Genomic DNA, 19,268 nt, shown 5'->3' with positions numbered 1-19,268 from the left:
AGTAGATAGCAATCCCTGAGAAATACCCATCATCATCATGATCATCCCTTCACGAGATTTTATTTTTCCCACATATCTTGCCACATATCAAATGATGCCTTTCTGAGTCGTTCTTCATCTCTTGGGTTCAGAGCTGTATCAAAGAAAGGGCAAAGTGGTAGAAGTTATCAATCAAACTCAGAAATTAAAGTATTGGGTTTTTGTTTCATATTCTGAGTTCCATAGAGAAACGCTTCAAGGAACTTGAATCCACAAGCCGGTGATGAATTGGCTGTGGAAAAATCCCCTCACCCGATTCCTGAGTCTAATGGCAAACAGACTCTTTCGGGAACTACGCCGGTGAAGAAGGAAGAGGATTCCGAAATAATTCCTCGACCTGAGTTGAAATCCCTATGCATCAAGATGGATGGAAAGGGTTTGCGTTCCTGTGTAGTCAATCATCGTGGTGTGGTGGTGGTGGTGGTGGTGGTGGTGGTGGTGGTGGGGGTATGTAAAAGAAGATGATGATTTGGGAAGACGAGGACATTTTGGGGTTTTAAGAAACAAATATTTAAGGGTAAAATGATTATTTTCAATTAGTTTACGACAACAAATAAGTGAGGGTAATTAAGTCTCTTCACATTTAAGAAAATGGAGCAAATGATTAAATGGTCAAAATTTTAGCATCTAACGGTGATATTTAATGGATTGGACCTATCTGGCATTTGGGGCGTAAAGTAAGGGTGATACGTGGAATATTGAAGGGTGGTATGTGGAATATTGAGCCGTTTAGCGGGGTACGAGGAATATTGGGTGCATTATAGTGGTACGTGTACTTTACCCTTTATAAAATTATAAAAATAAAAAAACAAAATCCAATAAGGAAGGAGGGGTATTTCCGTCACGATATCTATAAACTTTAGGGACAATCCGGCAAACAATGTTGCAACAAGCAACAAGCTTACGGGACTCAATGGGATACTCTGTTCCTCTAAGCTATTAAAGGAGGTTTTGTTCTACTCTCATTGAAACTCATTTTGGAAAATTCTAGAGAATCCGATCGAGAACGTTCTTTATCGATGACGGGGAGGGATGGATCTCTCACCTTTTAAATCTTGATTCCGCTGGTGAAACAAAAAAGGAGGTTTTGTTCTACTCTCATTGAAACTCATTTTGGAAAATTCTAGAGAATCCGATCGAGAACGTTCTTTATCGATGACGGGGAGGGATGGATCTCTCACCTTTTAAATCTTGATTCCGCTGGTAAAACAAAAAACAACAAATAGGATCGGATTTTTTTATAGGGTTTAGCCTTTCCTTTTTTTTTTTTTTCGTTTCTTTTACAGATTTACGTTGATCTTGCAGTAGAGAAGTTAATGGAGTGAGAAAGAAGTTTCACCAGAGGAATCAAGGTTTAAAGGTGAGAGATCCATCGCTCCTCGTCATCCGATCGAGAAGAAAAAAGAGGAGACGCGAAGGCGATCTTACGGTTTTCAATCCGAGAGCGCAAGCGAAGGTAATATTATTGTTGTATGAAGATTTCGTTATTGTTCGATCCTCGGACTTCTTTCTAGGGTTTAGCCTTTTCTTTTATCTTTCTCTTACAGATTTACGTTTATTTTGCAGTAGAGAAGTTAATAGAGTGAGAAAGAAGTTTAAAGACTGATCTGAAGTTTCAGCAGCGGAATCAAGGTTTAAAGGTGAGAGATCCATCGCTTCTACTCTATTTTTTTTTTTAATCTGATTTTGTTTATTTTATTCTTGATAGCCTTGTGATCTCCAAAGTCTGAAACAAAAGATTCGAAATCTTTTAGATTATATATATAGAAGATCTCAACGCAATTGATTTTTCAATTCTTTCTATTTTATATTTGTTTATTGATTCTTTAAGAGGATTTGAATCCAGAAAGAATTTCCGAGAGAGAAGAAAAGATCAGCTTTTCTGCTTTACGCTCCACGCGAAAGAAACCTCTCTCTCTCTCCCTAAATCCAACAAAATCATTTTAGCTATATTTATTTAAATATTTCTGCTAATTTGTCGTCTTGTTGTGAAATCTTATGTGTTTGAATTTTAAAAATGTCACAGGCATAATGAGAATTATACTTGGTTTTGATCTAGAGAAGTGTATTATTCATTCCTTGATAGCCAGGAGTGTACATAGACTGCTTTATTTACGACAACTGAACAACAAACGATCAGCTGTTTAATATTACTTAAATATCAAGTGGCTACATCGATTGCTTTATTTATGACAGGATAACAGAGCAAAGGATCAGCTTCTTAGTATTACCTAAATATGAAATAGATTCAGCTTCACTTGGAACGAGAATTCATTTCATATTTCTGTGACCCTATCTTCTACTTTAACCAATCCTGCTGAGTGAGACACAGAAGGAAGCTCTAGTAAGAAGTATCAATGCACATGAGTATCTGCAATTGGATAGTTATGAGAAATTATTTGAATAGTTCCCTAAACAATTGAAATTACAGTCATTGTAGGAACTGAAGAAAATACATGCTCGGAACAATCCGTGTTAGGTGACAGTGAACGTAAGACTGATTCCCTGTTTCCAGGGAGAAGGGCCTTGGTTGCTTCAATATTTGGACTTATGTCCTCACTGCAGACTTGATGCATTCACAGGCGGCCCCTTTGTCAGCAACAGCTGAAAGCTTGGAGGCTCCGTTGCAACATTTGGCTGGTGGCTTCCCGGTGCCACTTACAAGGTAGTTGACACTAGGTGTCAAGTCCTTGATAACCGCACGCAATAGCAGCCTCTGAAGTTGGGACAAGCAGTAGAATTAGGCATTAGAACTGCCATGGCTGAGGCTTCTCCATTCAGTGATTGCATGATGAAAGTGACAGAGTAGAGAAACTCTGAAGTTGAGTGAGCTTGCTTGCATTTGCAAACAGGTTTTTGTTCTGTTTTTATGGTCAATTTGGGGAGAAGTTCTAAAAGTTCGAGAAAAGTGGGTTGATTTTGGAAGGCATGATTAATTTGATTGACTGCAAACAAGAAAGGAAATTTGTCTCAGACAAAAAAGTCCATATCTAGATCCTCTGTTCTGGAACCAGTAGGCCTTGCTGCAACTCATGCCTTACCCAATCTCAAGGAATGAAGAGGCATCTTTAAGGATATTATGAGCACAAAGGAAGGAAGGCTCTTCTTTCAGAAGCATGGAAATGGCTGTTGTGTAGTGTCTGTGACCTGCTTCATGTGAATTGTGAAGCCACAGACCCACTAGTCCACCAAATCATAGGAAGGAAAGAAACGAAATGATGTCTTCTAGTGGTTTCCTTCCAGTTAGAAGGTAGCATGATATGATCGATTCGATAGAAAAGAAGGAATAATGTCTATTTTTTCGTTATGTTTTTTTTTTGGAAAAAGTCGTCGCATCTTTCTTTGATTCTTTATAATAGATATCCAATCTTTCGTAATCGAAGTTAAATAGTCTTTAACCTCGTCATGTTCTTAATATGGAAATTAGAGGCCAGAGAACCGTTCCCTTGACTCGTATGATGAGAATTTGAACAAAACGCTGCTGAATTGACCTATTTTTCGCTCGTACCAATTGAATTATTTTGTTGGGCTTCAAATTGTGGAACAAATTATCAAAGTTTGTTTGGTTAGGATTGGAGTTAGCAAAAGTGGTATAAAATCAACAAACTTTAATTTCCACTTTACTTTTAACTAGACTTATTGAGATGTTTTTATCCTACTGTATAAAAATCGGAATCTTATCATTCATCTGCCTATTTGGACATGTGTTTAGAGTTTAGACTACTATAGAATCTATGAGAATGTGAAGTATGCATTTTTTTTTCTTCTTTTATTGTCAAAATGACACATGGAGAACTCAAATCGATCTATGATTAGATGATGATATGAATAGTTGATCTGCGTCGGGGTATCCAACTAAGGCGTAGTTGGATCCTCTATTAGATCTCATCAACCACATATACATAATCTTTTTGGGGGTCAATCATATACTTAAAGATGGTAAAACTTTCCAGAATTGAATAGGGCCCAAATTTTATGGACATAGTGGGCCAGACCAAAACTGACCGGTAGGAAATTAAATTTTAGAGAGTAAACTTCTTGTAGACCCCTTGAGATTTGTTCACCTATCATCTAGCCCAAAACTTTTTTAAAACATGATTTACAGACCCTGAAAACGGACGAATACATGTTCTGTTAGAGTCAGTGGTTAAGTGCTGATGTCAACAAGCCATAAATGAGGAAATGACAAAAATACCCTTTACGAAATCAAACAATAGTGTGAGGATTCTTTTACTGAATCCGTAACATACCAACGCTCTCTCTTTCCAACATTTTTTTCTCTTTTTCTGACCATGAGGGCCTTAAGGGTAAGGGTGTCAATCGGCACGGTATCTGGTATTCGGTACGGTACCGAAGCCAAACACTCCATACCGATACCGTACCATACCCCATATGGTACCATTTTCCCATACCGATACCGTACCATACGATATTGATATGGTATACAAATTTATTCTGTATGGATATGATATGCTATACGGTATTTGTTATATGATTTCTTTTATTATATATATAAAAATTAGTATATATGGTATAAAATATATTATATTTAGTATGTTATATTCTTATTCTTATATATATTTAATACATATATACATATATATATTATTTATTATAGATAGATAGATAGATAGATAGAGATTTTATGATTTCCCTTTTGCTTTTAGTCCAACGAAAGCTTTGTTTGCCTCATGAACATTATTGTAATGCTGGGGTTGTGATAAGTAGCACACTAAAGAAACAACTGGGAGTTTGTGAATGTACATGATAATGTCGATTGTTTTCTCTTAAATGGTGTAGTTTGAACGTGGGAGATTTCAGTCTTGCAGTCGCTGCGTGAAGGAGTACTTGAAATAAATAGAAGTAACCATACGGGTGATACTGAGAAGAAAAGCTTGAATTCCTGGCAGGGAATATGACTTAATAAAATATTTATTTTGTTGTGTTTCATAATGATGCGTGAGTGAGCAACAACTTTTTATATTGAAATGCTCCCAAGGTACTTTGTTGTTGATGGAGGACGTTTTCCTGCTTTTACGCCTTGCTGAAGCTTTATCTTCTATTAGATTTCCTTTGATATTTCATGCTGTAAAGATGTAAATGGGGGGGGTTGCTCAGAAGAGAAATCTCCTGTTTCTTTATTTAATTTTGTATTTCCAAGGCAACATTTATATTTCTTTCTTCCCTCCCTTCTAATAAATCTTCAGCCTATTGGATGCATCTTCAACTGTGTAGTTCCATTGCTGTTTTTTTAACTATTGGATTAACTCTATTTTAACTTTCCCAGTGGTATGAAAAGCCACCTAAATGTTGAGTTAGATAGATTTCTCACTGTTGCTTCAATTTCAATTTAAAAGCATAGTAACGAAGTCTACACTTGTTAGTACTTTATTCATTTTTTACTTTATTTCTGACAAATAAATTGATTGAAATTATTCTCATAAAATTCATTTTATTATTTTGAGAGATAGAGCTTAGGTGGAGCAGTTGCTGCACTATATTGTGGAAGAAGCTCTAGAGGGTGCTGAAAGCAAGCATGCTTTCAAGTACACCACTCTGACTTGATCGAAAAGCCAGTTTTATTTGTTGAAACCATCCAAAGTAGACTTTTTTTTACTTACTGCTTCATTATTTTTTATATTATTTTTTTGTTTAGTTTCCCTTCATTGTCAGTGAGATATTTACTTGTGAGATTGATGTCATTCTCCATAACTTACTGGAAGAAAAGGAGGTACATGTTTCTTATACATCATGTTCACATCTCCTTTTTATTACGGGAATTGTCTTGGAATGAGTTCTTCTTAGTTTTGTGACCTTGTGATTACAGCTAATGAATTTACTTTTCTCCTTTTTTGAGTCAAAGCTTCCTCATACCACCCTGCTGGTAGGATACTTTTGCAACGTATCATGTATTATTGTTTCTTATTGGGCATATCTGTTGTAATTGGGTCTGCCTGCTTATTGTAATTTCTGTGAAATGGTAGGTTGTTTTGTGTCTCATGGTTCTGGTTCTTTTATATTTTTCTCCATATAAGGCCCTTTGATTTATATTTAGGAAAGGTGATTTGTGTTGGGTATCGAGAATCATTGATGATGTATTGTGTTGTGAGTCTTATGGTTCTGCTTATTGTAGTTGCTGCTAAACTCTAATCCATTTTTTCAATTCTGGTGTATTCATCTGATTTGTATTTTGTTTGACCCTTGTTTCAGACTTTCACTCGTGAGCTTCCATTAAAATTTTCATACTTTTGAATTTAATTTTTTATCCTGGTCATATAGTTGGTCCATTAGAACTCTTGTTCTGGCCTTCTGTTTATTTTCTTTATGTAGATGTGTTTGGAGCTTGTTGCAACCTTTCGGTCAATGTAGTAAATTTATTTGTATTACTATGTTATTCCTTAAGAGTAAAGATTTTATTAATTATTTAAATTTCTTTATTAGGGTGAGATTTTTTTAATCCTTTTCCTTTTCTACCATCAATCAGTCTGATGATGGTTAGCAATAGATCTAGCTTCTATTAGTTCTTTTCAATATTAAAGTCCTTTACTGCCACGGTGCTTTGTAGCTGCTAAAAGTTATTGTTACCTCTGTTTTTTTCCCGACCCACTTGATCTTTAGTTCAAATCACAAACCAAACTGTTCTATTCAATTTTATTTTTTCGTGTCCTTGTGAGTTGGTTCTTTCCAGTGACTATATTCCTTTCTTTCTCTCCGGACACAATTTTGCTACAAATAATTCACTAATAAAAGAAAGGAATTAGGTTTTTATCTAACAATTGTGGTCTTGACCTTGCTCAATGGGGTTCGCAATCTTGCCCTTGCTTAATGGGGTTCTTCTGTCCCATTGTAGCCATATTTTGTCTATTTTACTCCCTATTCTTTCCTAACAAAATTCAATATTCATTAATATTACGCAAAGTGTGTCTATCAAGTGCTAAAGTTCCTCATATTTTCTGAACCAATTTCATATTAAAAGAGTTCTACACAAGGCATCCTCACACACTTGATATTCCAGTGTCTCCTAAAACCTTATAAACAATTCCCCTCAGGAATTAATTCCCCCATCATTAGTAAGTGTGTTCATCTCTCATAGCCAATCCTATTTTGATTCAGTAAACTTTTCACCTTTCACCTAAATTTTAATCGTGTTGGATAATGTAAACCAGAATACCGTGGGGGTATTCTGGTCTTTTGGAAAGCTTATTTTATGTTTTTAAGTCTGTTTTGTTATTGCCTAGCTATGTCAGCTATAGCAGGGGTATTTTAGTCCTGTATTTTTATTATTAAGCATTATAAATAAAGATGCCTGGGTGATCACATTCGATCATTCAAGCTTTCCCAATTCTGGTTCTGATATTCTGGTTTTGAACATGGTATCAGAGCTAGGGTTTTAAGACCTTCTCGATTTTCAAAACCCTTCCCCTTCCATCGATTCCCCTCTTCTATCCCCTTCATTGATTTCTTCTCTCTCTCTTCTTCCTCCTCCTTTGGTCCACTCAACCCTTCAAGGGCAGCACCCATGAGGTGATCCAACTATGGTTCGAGTGCTGCCCTCCATCCCACCTTAATTTTAAAACCCTTATATCAGATCGATAGCTGCTGCAATTTTCCATCTCTGCGATTTAGGATTGCTTCAACTCTTGTGGAAATCGATCTCATAACAGTTGGGAGATCGATTGTTTTTTTTTTGGAGCATCACTGCAGGCTTACAGACAGCATCTATCCTAACTGAATTCTCACTGATTGAAGAGCTCAAAGCTGCAGTCTATTTCCCCTTCTTATCGATCTCAACTGTCCAAAACCCTGACACCTTATCGATTTGGTTCTTCTAGGCTGCTGTTTGGGAAGACTTTTTGAGGGATTATTCCCTGATTACATTGCTGCAATCGACCTTGTTTCAACACCAAATTACTGCTGTTTTTTGAAGATTAGAATTCTGTCCAATTCAAGATCGATTTCTGCAGAATTTTGGAAAATCAGTTTTTTTTTTCTCAAGGATCGAAATCTGCTTTGCTGCCTTATGGGTGACTCAGAGGTTACCTCGGCTGCTTCTGGAGGAGATCAGACCAGGAATGATTTCCTGCCCTATGCTGCTGCCATCAAATTTGATGGTACCAATTATCTGATTTGGGCCAGATCATTATCCCTGACGTGGTCGGGGGGACTCATGCCACCTTCTGGTACCACCAAACAGCCCATCAAGAAGGGGCTGCCCGCACTAAATGGGCTGCCAATGATGCAATGGTGATGTATTTTGTTCGAATTCCATGACCATCGACCTCTCTAGTCGATACCTTCTCCTTGACACTGCTACTTAGATATGGACTGCTGTCAAGGGTACTTATGGTCGTTCAGGGAGTGGTGCTCAGGTTTATGAGATCAGGAAGACTCTTCAAAACACTACTCTGAAAGAGATGACAGTCACTAAGTACTATGCTGCCCTCAAGTGCTTATGGCAGCAACTGGATCACTATGCTCGATTCCAGCCTACCACTGCTGCAGATATTACTGCCTACCATACCTATGTAGATCAGTTTCGGGTATATGACTTTCTGGTTGGACTTAATGATGATTATGACCCTATTCGGGTGCAGGTTCTTGGTCGGGTTCCTTTCCCCACTTTGGAGGAAACCTTTTCATATGTACACAGTGAAGAGACAAGGAGGGCTGTTATGATGATTACTCCTAATGTTGACAGATCAGCTTTACAGACTACTGGTTCCATCACTACTGACACTTCTGCTGATAATGTTGCTGCTACTGCTACTACTAAAGAGCCTGTGAAGTGTGATCATTGCCACAAACCATATCACACTAAGGCTCAGTGTTGGAAACTTCATGGGAAGCCTGCTGATTTTGAGAGCAAACGTGGTCGTGCTAAATCTAAAAACAAGGACAATCACACTGATAGTGTAGCTCCAGCTCCCACTACTGACATCGGTTTCTCTCAGGACGAACTTCAAGCTCTCCGCCGTCTGTTGAACACATCTGCTGCCCCCACTACATCTCCTGCCAATTCAGTTTCCTTCTTTGCTCGTACAGGTATTTCCTTTGCTGGTCATTGTGCATCAGTAGTTTCCACTCCTTGGATTATAGACTCTGGAGCTACTGATCACATGACGGGTTCCTCTAGTCTTTTTAACACATATTTTCCTGCTTCTGGTAAGGACAAAGTGAAAATTGCTGATGGGTCCCTCTCTTCCATATATGGGAAAGGATCCATTGGCTGTTCCCCTTCTTTGACATTATCTTTTGTGTTACATGTACCCAAGTTCACCACTAATCTTCTCTCCATTAGCAGTATCACCAAATCTTTAAACTGTAAAGTGACTTTCTTTCCTACTCATTATGTTTTTCAGGAACTGGACTCGGGGAAGACGATTGGATTGGGTAAAGTGCATGGCGGATTGTACCTTCTTGATGGAGATCCTGCATCCATGGTACTAAATCTTGTTTCGTTTCGGTGTTTCGGTTTGACCGAAATTTCCGAGATACCAAATTTCGTGAAATCTCATTAAATATGGTATTTTTCTAGGTGTAAAATGCCAAAAATGTCCTAGATTTCCGAAATTTTTGAAACGAGATGATCGAAATTACCGAAATTTCCAAACGAGATGACCGAATTTTCCAAATTTCTCAAATATTCGAAATATTACATTTTTTCATTTCGGACTTGCGTTTCGTTTGGACAAGTTGAGATATTCGAATAATCGATATCTCGACCGAAATTTCGGAGATTTTAGTACTATGCCTGCATCTACTGAGGTTATACCTTCTAGACTTTGTTCCCCAGCATCTTTCTCTTCTGAATTACACATATGGCACTCTAGACTATGACATCCACCTTTAGGTACCTTATCTACTTTATTTCTAGCATTAGGTAATACTTGTAATAAAGAAGATTTGTTTTTGTGAGCCTTGTGTCTACTTTATTTCCAGCATTAGGTAATTATCCCATTTCTAATAAAAGATCATCTTCTTTATTTCATGTTGTTCATTCTGATGTGTGGGGTCCTAGTAGAAAAGTTTCACTTTCGGGTCATCGGTGGTATGTCACCTTTATTGATTGCTATTCTAGGTTTACTTGGGTCTATCTTATGCACAATAAAAGTGAGGTTTTCCCATGTTTTCAGCACTTTCGCCAGTTGGTTAAAACTCAATTTCAGACCACTATTCAAATTTTACGGAGTGATAATGGGCGAGAGTATATGGAAGGTCAGTTCCAAAAATACCTGGTTGCCCAAGGGATCCTCCATCAAACCAATTGTGTTGATACTCCAGCCCAAAATGGTGTGGCTGAGCGGAAGAACCGCCACCTCTTACAGGTAGCTCGTGCCCTTTTGTTTGTCCGGAACGTCCCTTCCGTTTATTGGGGGGATGCTGTCCTCACTGCAGTCTATTTAATTAATAGGCTGCCCAGTAGGGTCCTTAACTCTAGACCCCCTGTTGAGCTATTACTTGGCTCTTCCTCATTTGTTGTTCCACCCAAAGTGCTAGGCTGTGTTTGCTATGCCAGGGATACTAGGTCCCCGGGCAAACTTGACCCACGTAGTCTTCGGTGCATTTTCTTGGGGTACTCAGCTACACAGAAGGGGTATAAGTGCTGTCACCCTCCATCCCGCCGGACTTTTGTTAGCATGGATGTCGTGTTTCATGAGAGTGTCTCCTATTATGTGTCCTTACCTCTTCAGGGGGAGAGTGTTAGTGAAGATGTGTTGACTGTAGACTCTCCACCTCCACTCCAGCCTGTTTATCTGGAGTCTGTTCAGCCTACTTCTAGTCCTCCCCTCGAGTCAGGGGGAGAGGTTGTTCAGCCTACTTCTAGTCCTCCCCCCGAGTCAGGGGGAGAGGTTCCTGTACAGGGGGAGCAGTCCACTCTAGCCCAAACTCCTGTCCAGAGGACCATTAGTGAATTTCAGAGGAGGATTGATGCTAGCAATATGAAGACCTATGGAAGGAAACGTAAGCAAGTTCAATCAACCGTTGCTCCCGTATCCATCCAATTGCCAAACCTGGATCCAGAACCTGCCTCTCCACCTGGTAATATTTCTTCTCCTGAGTTGCCTATTGCCCTTCGCAAAGGTGTCAGGACTTGCACTCAGCATCCTATATCTCATGTTGTTTCTTATGACTCCCTTTCCCTATAATTTCGTGCTTTTATTTCTTCCATTTCTTCTGTTCGTGTTCCTAATAATTGGCAGGAAGCTCTATCAGATGGAAAGTGGAAGGCAGCCATGATGGAAGAAATGGAGGTTTTGAAGAAAAATAACACATGGGAGCTTGTGGTTTTTCCACCTGGGAAGAAAACCGTTGGATGTAAATGGGTGTTTGTGGTGAAACAGAAAGTAGATGGCACCATGGATAGATATAAAGCACGACTTGTGGCCAAGGGTTTTACTCAGACATACGACATTGATTACCATGAGACCTTTGCACTTGTTGCAAAGTTGAATACAGTTCGGGTGTCGTTGTCATGTGCAGTCAACCTTGGTTGGGATTTGCAACAGCTAGATGTTAAAAATGTCTTCCTAAATGGGGCACTGGAAGAGGAGGTATATATGGATATTCCACTTGGGTTTTCTTGTGACAGAAATAAAGGAAAAGTGTGCAGGCTGAAGCGTGCATTGTATGGGCTGAAACAGTTACCCCGAGCTTGGTTTGGTCGATTCCACAAAGCCATGATTTTTGTGGGCTATAAGCAGAGTAATGCTGATCACACACTCTTTATCAAGAGGGTTGGTGAAAAACTCACTGTTTTTATAGTCTACGTTGATGATATAGTGGTTACTGGCAATGATGGTGATGAGATCAGACAGTTGAAGACCTTTGGCCAGGAATTTGAGATTAAAGATCTAGGTAAATTAAGATACTTTCTTGGGCTTGAAGTGGCCAGATCTTCAAAAGGCATATTTCTCTCCCAAAGAAAGTATGTCCTAGACTTGTTGGCTGAAACAGGTTTGCTAAGCTGCCACCCTTCGGATACTCCTATGGATCCTACTGTTCGGCTCAAGGAAAATGATGGTGAGCCTGTTGATAAAGGCCGGTACCAAAGACTTGTAGGGAAGCTGATTTACCTTTCACACACTCGTCCAGACATTGTTGTTGCTGTGTGTGCAGTGAGTCAATTTATTCATGATCTCTACACTTCTCATATGAAGGTTGTTCTTCGTATTCTACACTATTTGAAGTCGGCGCTTGGAAAAGGCATCATTTTGTCTTCACATGGTCACCTACGGATAGAAGCATACACCGATGCTGATTGGGTTGGTTCTGCAGATCGGAGGTCTATTTCTGGGTATTGCTCCTTTGTAGGTGGAAATCTTGTCACCTGGTGTAGCAAGAAATAAAATGTAGTTGCTTGTTCTAGTGCCGAAGCTGAATTTAGAGCTATGGCACAAGGAATTTGTGAGTTACTTTTGTTTAAAGGGCTACTACAAGATCTGGGTATTCCTATTCGCCTTCCTATGATGTTGTACTGTGATAACAAGGCTGCAATCAGCATAGCACACAACCCCGTACAGCATGACCGTACCAAGCATGTTGAGGTGGATAGGCATTTTATCAAGGAGAAATTAGAAGATGGGCAGATTTGTATTCCCTTTGTGACTTCTTCGGATCAGCTTGCTGATGTCTTCACCAAGGGACTGTCTGGAAAGTTATTTCATCCTAATCTAGTTAAGTTGGGCATGATCGACATCTTTGCTCCAACTTGAGGGGGAGTGTTGAATAATGTAAACCAGAATACCGTGGGGGGTATTCTGGTCTTTTGGGAAGTTTATTTTATGTTTTTAAGTCTATTTTGTTACTGCCTAGCTATGTCGGCTATGGCAGGGGTATTTTAGTCCTGTATTTTTATTGTTAAGCATTATAAATAAAGGTGCCTGGGTGATCACATTCGATCATTCAAGCTTCCCAATTCTGGTTCTGATATTCTGGTTTTGAACAAATCTTTACTATGATAGTTGGTTAGTTTTAGAGTTGACACCATTTTGTTTTCTTCAAAACTTAAGCATTCATTATCTTAATTAGCTATCAACTCCTAATATGATTTGCAATGACATCAAATATCCATTGCTTAAGCACCATGATGAAGTGCATTGCAGTAAGTATACTAATCTGTCCTCTCAACTCAGTCAGATATACACATGGAGATTGTCCTCACATACACACATTGTTTATAGATGCACGTACAAGGGTGCCTTCTTTTGATTTTTGTCTTGAATTTGCACAAAAAAATGTCAGCTTGTTGCAGCAAAGTTCTTTCAAAAAACATTGTCTGAAGACAAATTGAAGAACATTTGGCAGCATGTGGTTCATAAGGTGTGCTTTAACTACTGAATCATTTAATGCTTTGGGTTTGGGTTGTTTCAGATAATATTGTTGTGGAAATATAGTTTATTTGTTCTGCTATGAACTGGAACTGGAAAAATATTACTACATTTGAAATCAGATTCCCAGTTGTATAATTCATCATACAGACGTACCTGTGTCTGTGTGGTGCATGCATCTACATTTGAAAGATAAAGTGTCTCTCTCTCTCTCTCTCATCCTTCTGTTCATTCTATCCCGTATCCGACTCTTTCTCACTCATACACCAGTTTTTTGTCTCTCTCTTCTGAAGAACATAAAACCTCTGTTCAATTCTCAGAAGCTATTCTACTGTGACTCGATCAAGATAGGGCCTGATTTTTTTTGTACAAGTTCCTATTCTATTTAACTGGTTTGCATTCCCTGCAATACTGATAAACGTTGATATGAATTAACTTTATTCTTTCGGAGTTTGAGATTGTACACATTTGTCGATGCTGAAATGGTTAGTACATTGGGCAAATACCTGAAACAGACTTTGGTTTGATTTGGAATCCTCGCATCTCTTGATCTATTTGCCACTGATCCAGTGAGTTTACTGATTTGCTATCTTTTATTGTAACTATTCCGACTTTCTTCGATGTGTTGTTCTAATCAATTAGCGTTTTTTATTTTATGTATATATATATATATACATGAGTGGTCAGTCCAACCAAGGCCCACCTGACTTTGGAAATGAAAAAAGAAAAAATTGCTAATTTCAGTTAAATCATGTCAACCCTATAATACTTCAAAGAAATCAAAACCGATATGAAAATCAAAAGTTTCGATTCCAACCACCGAATACCAATTCGTGGGAGAATACTGGCCGGTCCCGATAGTTATGGTTCCTACACAGTATCCATATGGTCATATGGTAATTGTGGTATCCATAAGTTGGCATTTTAAGAGATTTATTAGATTCTTCCTTGAGAAAACAACCAAATTGTCTTGATTTTATCACATTTTCTGTTTCTAACTTTCCAACATTACTTTTCTCCATTGTCTAACTGGAGTCTCTGGTAGGACAAGCTTTACTTAATGACAGGATTCTGTTGGCTCAACTAACTGTGCTTAGCCGGATGATTTGTTGGAGTGACCAGGATTCCTTGGAGCACATTGCCATTTTCTTGACATATCTATGACCTCAACTTCTAAACAATCAGATTAAACTTTCCTAGCACTGTTTGGTTTTGAAGCTCTGAGCTGGCCCTCATTTAAGCTCTTTGTGACTGAGTGATCTCCGAAAAAGGTATGGCTGGGGAGACACTGACATTGTAACCTAAGCAGCATTTAGTTGATATTTGCTCGAGTCATCTATCACATCAACTTTAAGATAGCCAAATTAATCTTGCCTGGTGTTGTCTGCTTTTGACATCTGAGCTGGCTCTGGTATTGCTTTGGGAAGGAATTTTCTTGTACAGTGTATGACGTTTGGTTTTTAGATATTAGTTTATAATTGTACCATGAGCAATGTTCCTTTGCAATAGAAGTTTATTACAGCACCATGAGCATTGTCCCTTTGCAACAGAAAAGCAATTCACAGGCTATTTTTATGTGACTGCTTGGAGTTGCTGCCTCAAGTTATTCATGACGTTTGGTTGCAGATCTTTGCTACCCTTACATTCCCAATCTAGCCTTTGAATTGAAGGGAGAAGTGCCACAAAAATATCTTCACCTTGTCCATATTTGAGTAGGAGCTATTGGGAAAAAAATGTTTTAAGCCTAAGAGCTTATTTGTCTCAATGTGTTGCAGGAATGTAAACAGGTCGGGTTTAGACTTGACATCCATAATTCAGTCACTCTGAGAATCCAAAAAGGAGGCATGCAGTTCTGGGATATGCAGTAAAGTATATATCCTTGAGCTAAACATGATTAAATGTAAACACCTTGTAATATCAAATATGATTTTTTTTAATTAAAATGTCCTGACTTGTTAAGTTTTAAAACTCTATTCCAATTTGCTATCTGATGGTGTGAGATCATTACTCATATATGTGTACAGATATATAAACAAAAATGCTAGCTTGTCAGTCACCCATTAGGGTAATGTTTAAATATTTAATTTTGTATTTTCTTTCTCTTGAACTTTGCAAATTGTGTAGGAGAATTCCATGTGGGATACTGGGATTAGACCATCAATTCCCTGGTAGTGATATGTTAACAGACTCAAATGCATTTAAATTAAAATAAATGAACTGATTATTTACCATTATGGAGAAGTGTTTTCATTCGGATGGAAGGCATTAAAAGAGCCAGGGGCAGGTTTAAAATAATCTTAGGAGAAGTTGCGAGGAAAGACCTGTATAGGCTTAGGTCTAATTTTTTTGGTGTACCTTTTCAATTCTTTATATTAAGTTTGAGGTTAGATTCTTGATATTGCCAAAGAGAATGGACAAAATTTATCCCTTTAATGAAAATCCAAGAGGATCCCTACTCCATTTGTAAATAGGCCAACTGTGTTATAAAGTTCTCAACTTCTCATTAAATGCATACAATAAGATGAGCCCCAATGGATTTTGAGGAAAGTTACAATTTCACCCTCTCTCCTTTGCATACATTTATCACCTCCCCGATCCCTTTTGTTCTCTCTCTCTGTCTCTCTCTCTCTCTCTCTACACACACACATATACATACATAGATTTTTGTCCATACGTGCACGTTTACTAGTATATATATATATATATAAAATAAAAAAAATCGTATAACAAATATCGTATAGCATATCATATGCATACAGAATAAAATCATATACCATACCGATACCATATGGTATGGTATCGGTATGGGAAAAATGGTATCGTATGGGGTATGGTATCGGTATGGGAAAATGGTATCGTATGGGGTACCATGGTCAAGAAAAGAGAAAAAAAATGTTGGAAAGAGAGAGCGTTAGTATGTTACAGATTCAGTAAAAGAATCCTCACACTATTGTTTGATTTTGCAAAGGGTATTTTTGTCATTTCTTCATTTATGACCGGTTGACATAACACTTAACCATTGACTCTAACAGAACATGTATTTCGTCCATTTTCTGGGTGTCTGTAAATCATGTTTTAAAAAAGTTTGGGGCTACATGATAGGTGAACAAATCTCAAGGAGTCTACAAGAAGTTTACTCGCTAGAATTTAATTTCAATGACTGATTTCCAACCGGTCAGTTTTGGTCTGGCCCACTATGCCCACAAAATTTGGGTCCTATCCAATTCTTAAAAGTTTTACCATCTTTAAATATATGATTGACCCCAAAAAAAGATTATGTATATGTGGTTGATGAGATCTAATAAAGGATCCAACTACGCCCTAGTTGGATATCCTGACACAGATCAACTATTCATATCATCATCTAATCATTGATCGATTTGAGTTCTCCATGTGTCATTTTGACAATGAAAGAAAAAAAAAATGCATACTTCACATTCTCATAGATTCTGTAGTAGTCTAAACTCTAAACAGATGTCCAAATAGGCAAATGGATGATAAGATTCCAATGTTTATACAGTACGATAAAAACATCTCAATAAGTCTAGTTAGAAGTAAGTTGGAAATTAAAGTTTGTTGATTTTATACCACTTTTGCAAACTCCAATCCTAACCAAACAAACTTGTTTGATAATTTGTTTCAATTTTTAGAGCCCAACAAAATAATTCAGTTGGTACGAGCAAAAAATAGGTCAATTCAGCAGCGTTTTGTTCAAATTCTCATTATACGAGTCAAGGGAACGGTTCTCTGGCCTCTAATTTCCATATTAAAAACATGACAAGGATAAAGACTCTATTTAACTTCGATTACGAAGGATTGGATATCTATTATAAAAATTCAAAGAAAGATGCGACGACTTTTTCCATAAAAAAAACATGACGTAAAAATACATTATTCCTTCTTTTCTATCGAATCGATCATATAACGCTACCTTCTAACTGGAAGGAAACCACTAGAGGACATCATTTCGTTTCTTTCCTTCCTATGATTTGGTGGACTAGTGGGTCTGTAGCTTCACAATTCACATGAAGCAGGTCACAGACACCACAACAGCCATTTCCATGCTTCTGAAAGAAGAGCCTTCCTTTATGCTCATAAGATCCTTAAAGATGCCTCCTCACTCCTTGAGATTGGTAAGGCATGAGTTGCAGCAAGGCCTACTGGTTCCAGAACAGAGGATCTAGATATGGACTTTTTTGTCTGAGACAAATTTCTTTCCTTGTTCGCAGTCAATCAAATTAATCATGTCTTTCAAAATCAACCCACTTTTCTCGAACTTTTAGAACTTCACCCCAAATTGACTATAAAAACAGAACAAGAACCTGTTTGCAAATGCATGCAAGCTCACTCAACTTCAGAATTTCTCTACTCTTTCACTTTCATCATGAAATCACTGAATGGAGAAGCTTCAGCCATGGCAGTTCTAATGCCTATTTCTCCTGCTTGTCCCAACTTCAAAGGCTGTTATTGCGTGCTGTTATCAAGGACTTTCCTAGTACCAATTACCTTGTAAGTGGCACCGAGAAGCCACCAGCCAAATGTTGCAACGGAGCCTCCAACCTTTCAGCTGCTGTTGACAAAAGGGCCGCTTCACCCCATGTGTCTGGGCGCAGCTTGCACCCCTTCTTACTAGAGCTTCCTTCTCTGTCACTCAGCAGGATTGATTAAAGTAGAAGATAGGATCACAAAAATATGAAATGAATTCTCGTTCCAAGTGAAGCTGAATCTATTTCATATTTAGGTAATATTAAGCAGCTGATCCTTTGTTTTCTGTTATCCTGTCATAAATAAAGTAATCGATGTACCCACTTGATATTAAGTAATATAAAACAGCTGACCTTTTGATGTTTTGTTGTCATAAATAAAGCAGTCTATGTATAATCCTGGCTATCAAGGAATGAATAATACAGTTCTCTAGATCAAAACCAAGCATAATTCTCATTATGCCTGGTAATGTCAACAGAAATAAAGGAATCTCCAATAGGAAAAATAAATAACATAAGAAATACAAGTATCTCAAGGTGCTTACTGTCTGTTTTTGAAATCTCATACCTTCTCATATTAGTCATCGAGTCATTTGTCCATCTTCCCTATCCAGACGTTGCAGTGTCCTTCGGGGGATGACAACAATGACAGACACGGGACAAATCGTATGAACCCTCTCTCTAAAAAATTTAGATAGTTGGATGATCAATGACTAATGGATTACTTTTACATTCGGAGATCTCGCATTGAAGCACTAAATGATTTTGGAGCAACGGGGATTGGAATGATCATTAAGATGAGAGCAGGGCTATTGCAACAGAGTACAAAGCATTATGTTTAATACTAGGAAAATTTTGTAAACATCAGAGCACCCACCAAGAGGAAGGAAAATTATATGCCAGTTTTATTTAACTTTCTGCTTCATATCAAAAGTTACAAGTAAAGATACCCAACCAGAAAAATTATGAAAGGATAACCATGCACCTTATACTATGCCGCAAGTCTTTTCCACCTCTTCACTACAAAAAAAATGAGGCTCTCACATACCATAATAAATATATCTGCATGGGATGTTGGAAATGGACCACTAACAGACACCAGACAAGGACATGTACTCTGAGCAAATGGCTGTTTTAGCCCTTTCTTCATCTAAAAGGGAATCACATATTGTCATACTCTTGTCCCCAATTATATCCATCACGTCACTACTCCTTAGCCCTGGTTAATCAAGACCAGCTTAAAGTTGTAAGATCAATTATGACTACTTAATTAAACACCATAAAGGCATTTAGGCCCTTCAAATATTGAATTGCTAATAAAAATTTTAATCACACCTGCAAAAATCAACAGATGTACTAAGAAACATAAGGAAATTTTCCCCTATAGAAAAGATATCACATCAGAACAAATTAGAAT

General features: G+C 37.9%; 1 protein-coding gene across 2 annotated transcripts in view; it reads right to left on the bottom strand.

Moving 5' to 3' along the window:
- Positions 1–19,268, bottom strand: part of LOC122643912 (elongation factor P) — a 47,719-nt gene that overhangs the window by 12,257 nt on the left and 16,194 nt on the right. Inside the window, exon 11 of one of the 2 annotated variants that reach the window (XM_043837484.1) lies at positions 18,890–19,070. The exons of the other annotated variant lie outside the window; for it this stretch is intronic. Coding sequence (XP_043693419.1) covers positions 19,058–19,070 — 13 coding nt within the window. The 3' untranslated portion in view covers positions 18,890–19,057. Of the gene's footprint in view, positions 1–18,889; positions 19,071–19,268 lie in introns of those variants that run through there. 2 annotated transcript variants of the gene reach the window in all.

Source organism: Telopea speciosissima, chromosome 10 (genome assembly GCF_018873765.1).
Source record: "Telopea speciosissima isolate NSW1024214 ecotype Mountain lineage chromosome 10, Tspe_v1, whole genome shotgun sequence".
NCBI classification, from domain to species: Eukaryota; Viridiplantae; Streptophyta; class Magnoliopsida; order Proteales; family Proteaceae; genus Telopea; species Telopea speciosissima.
The sequence above is the reverse complement of the archived record's forward strand: the minus strand, read 5'-3'. Positions and strand labels throughout refer to the sequence as shown.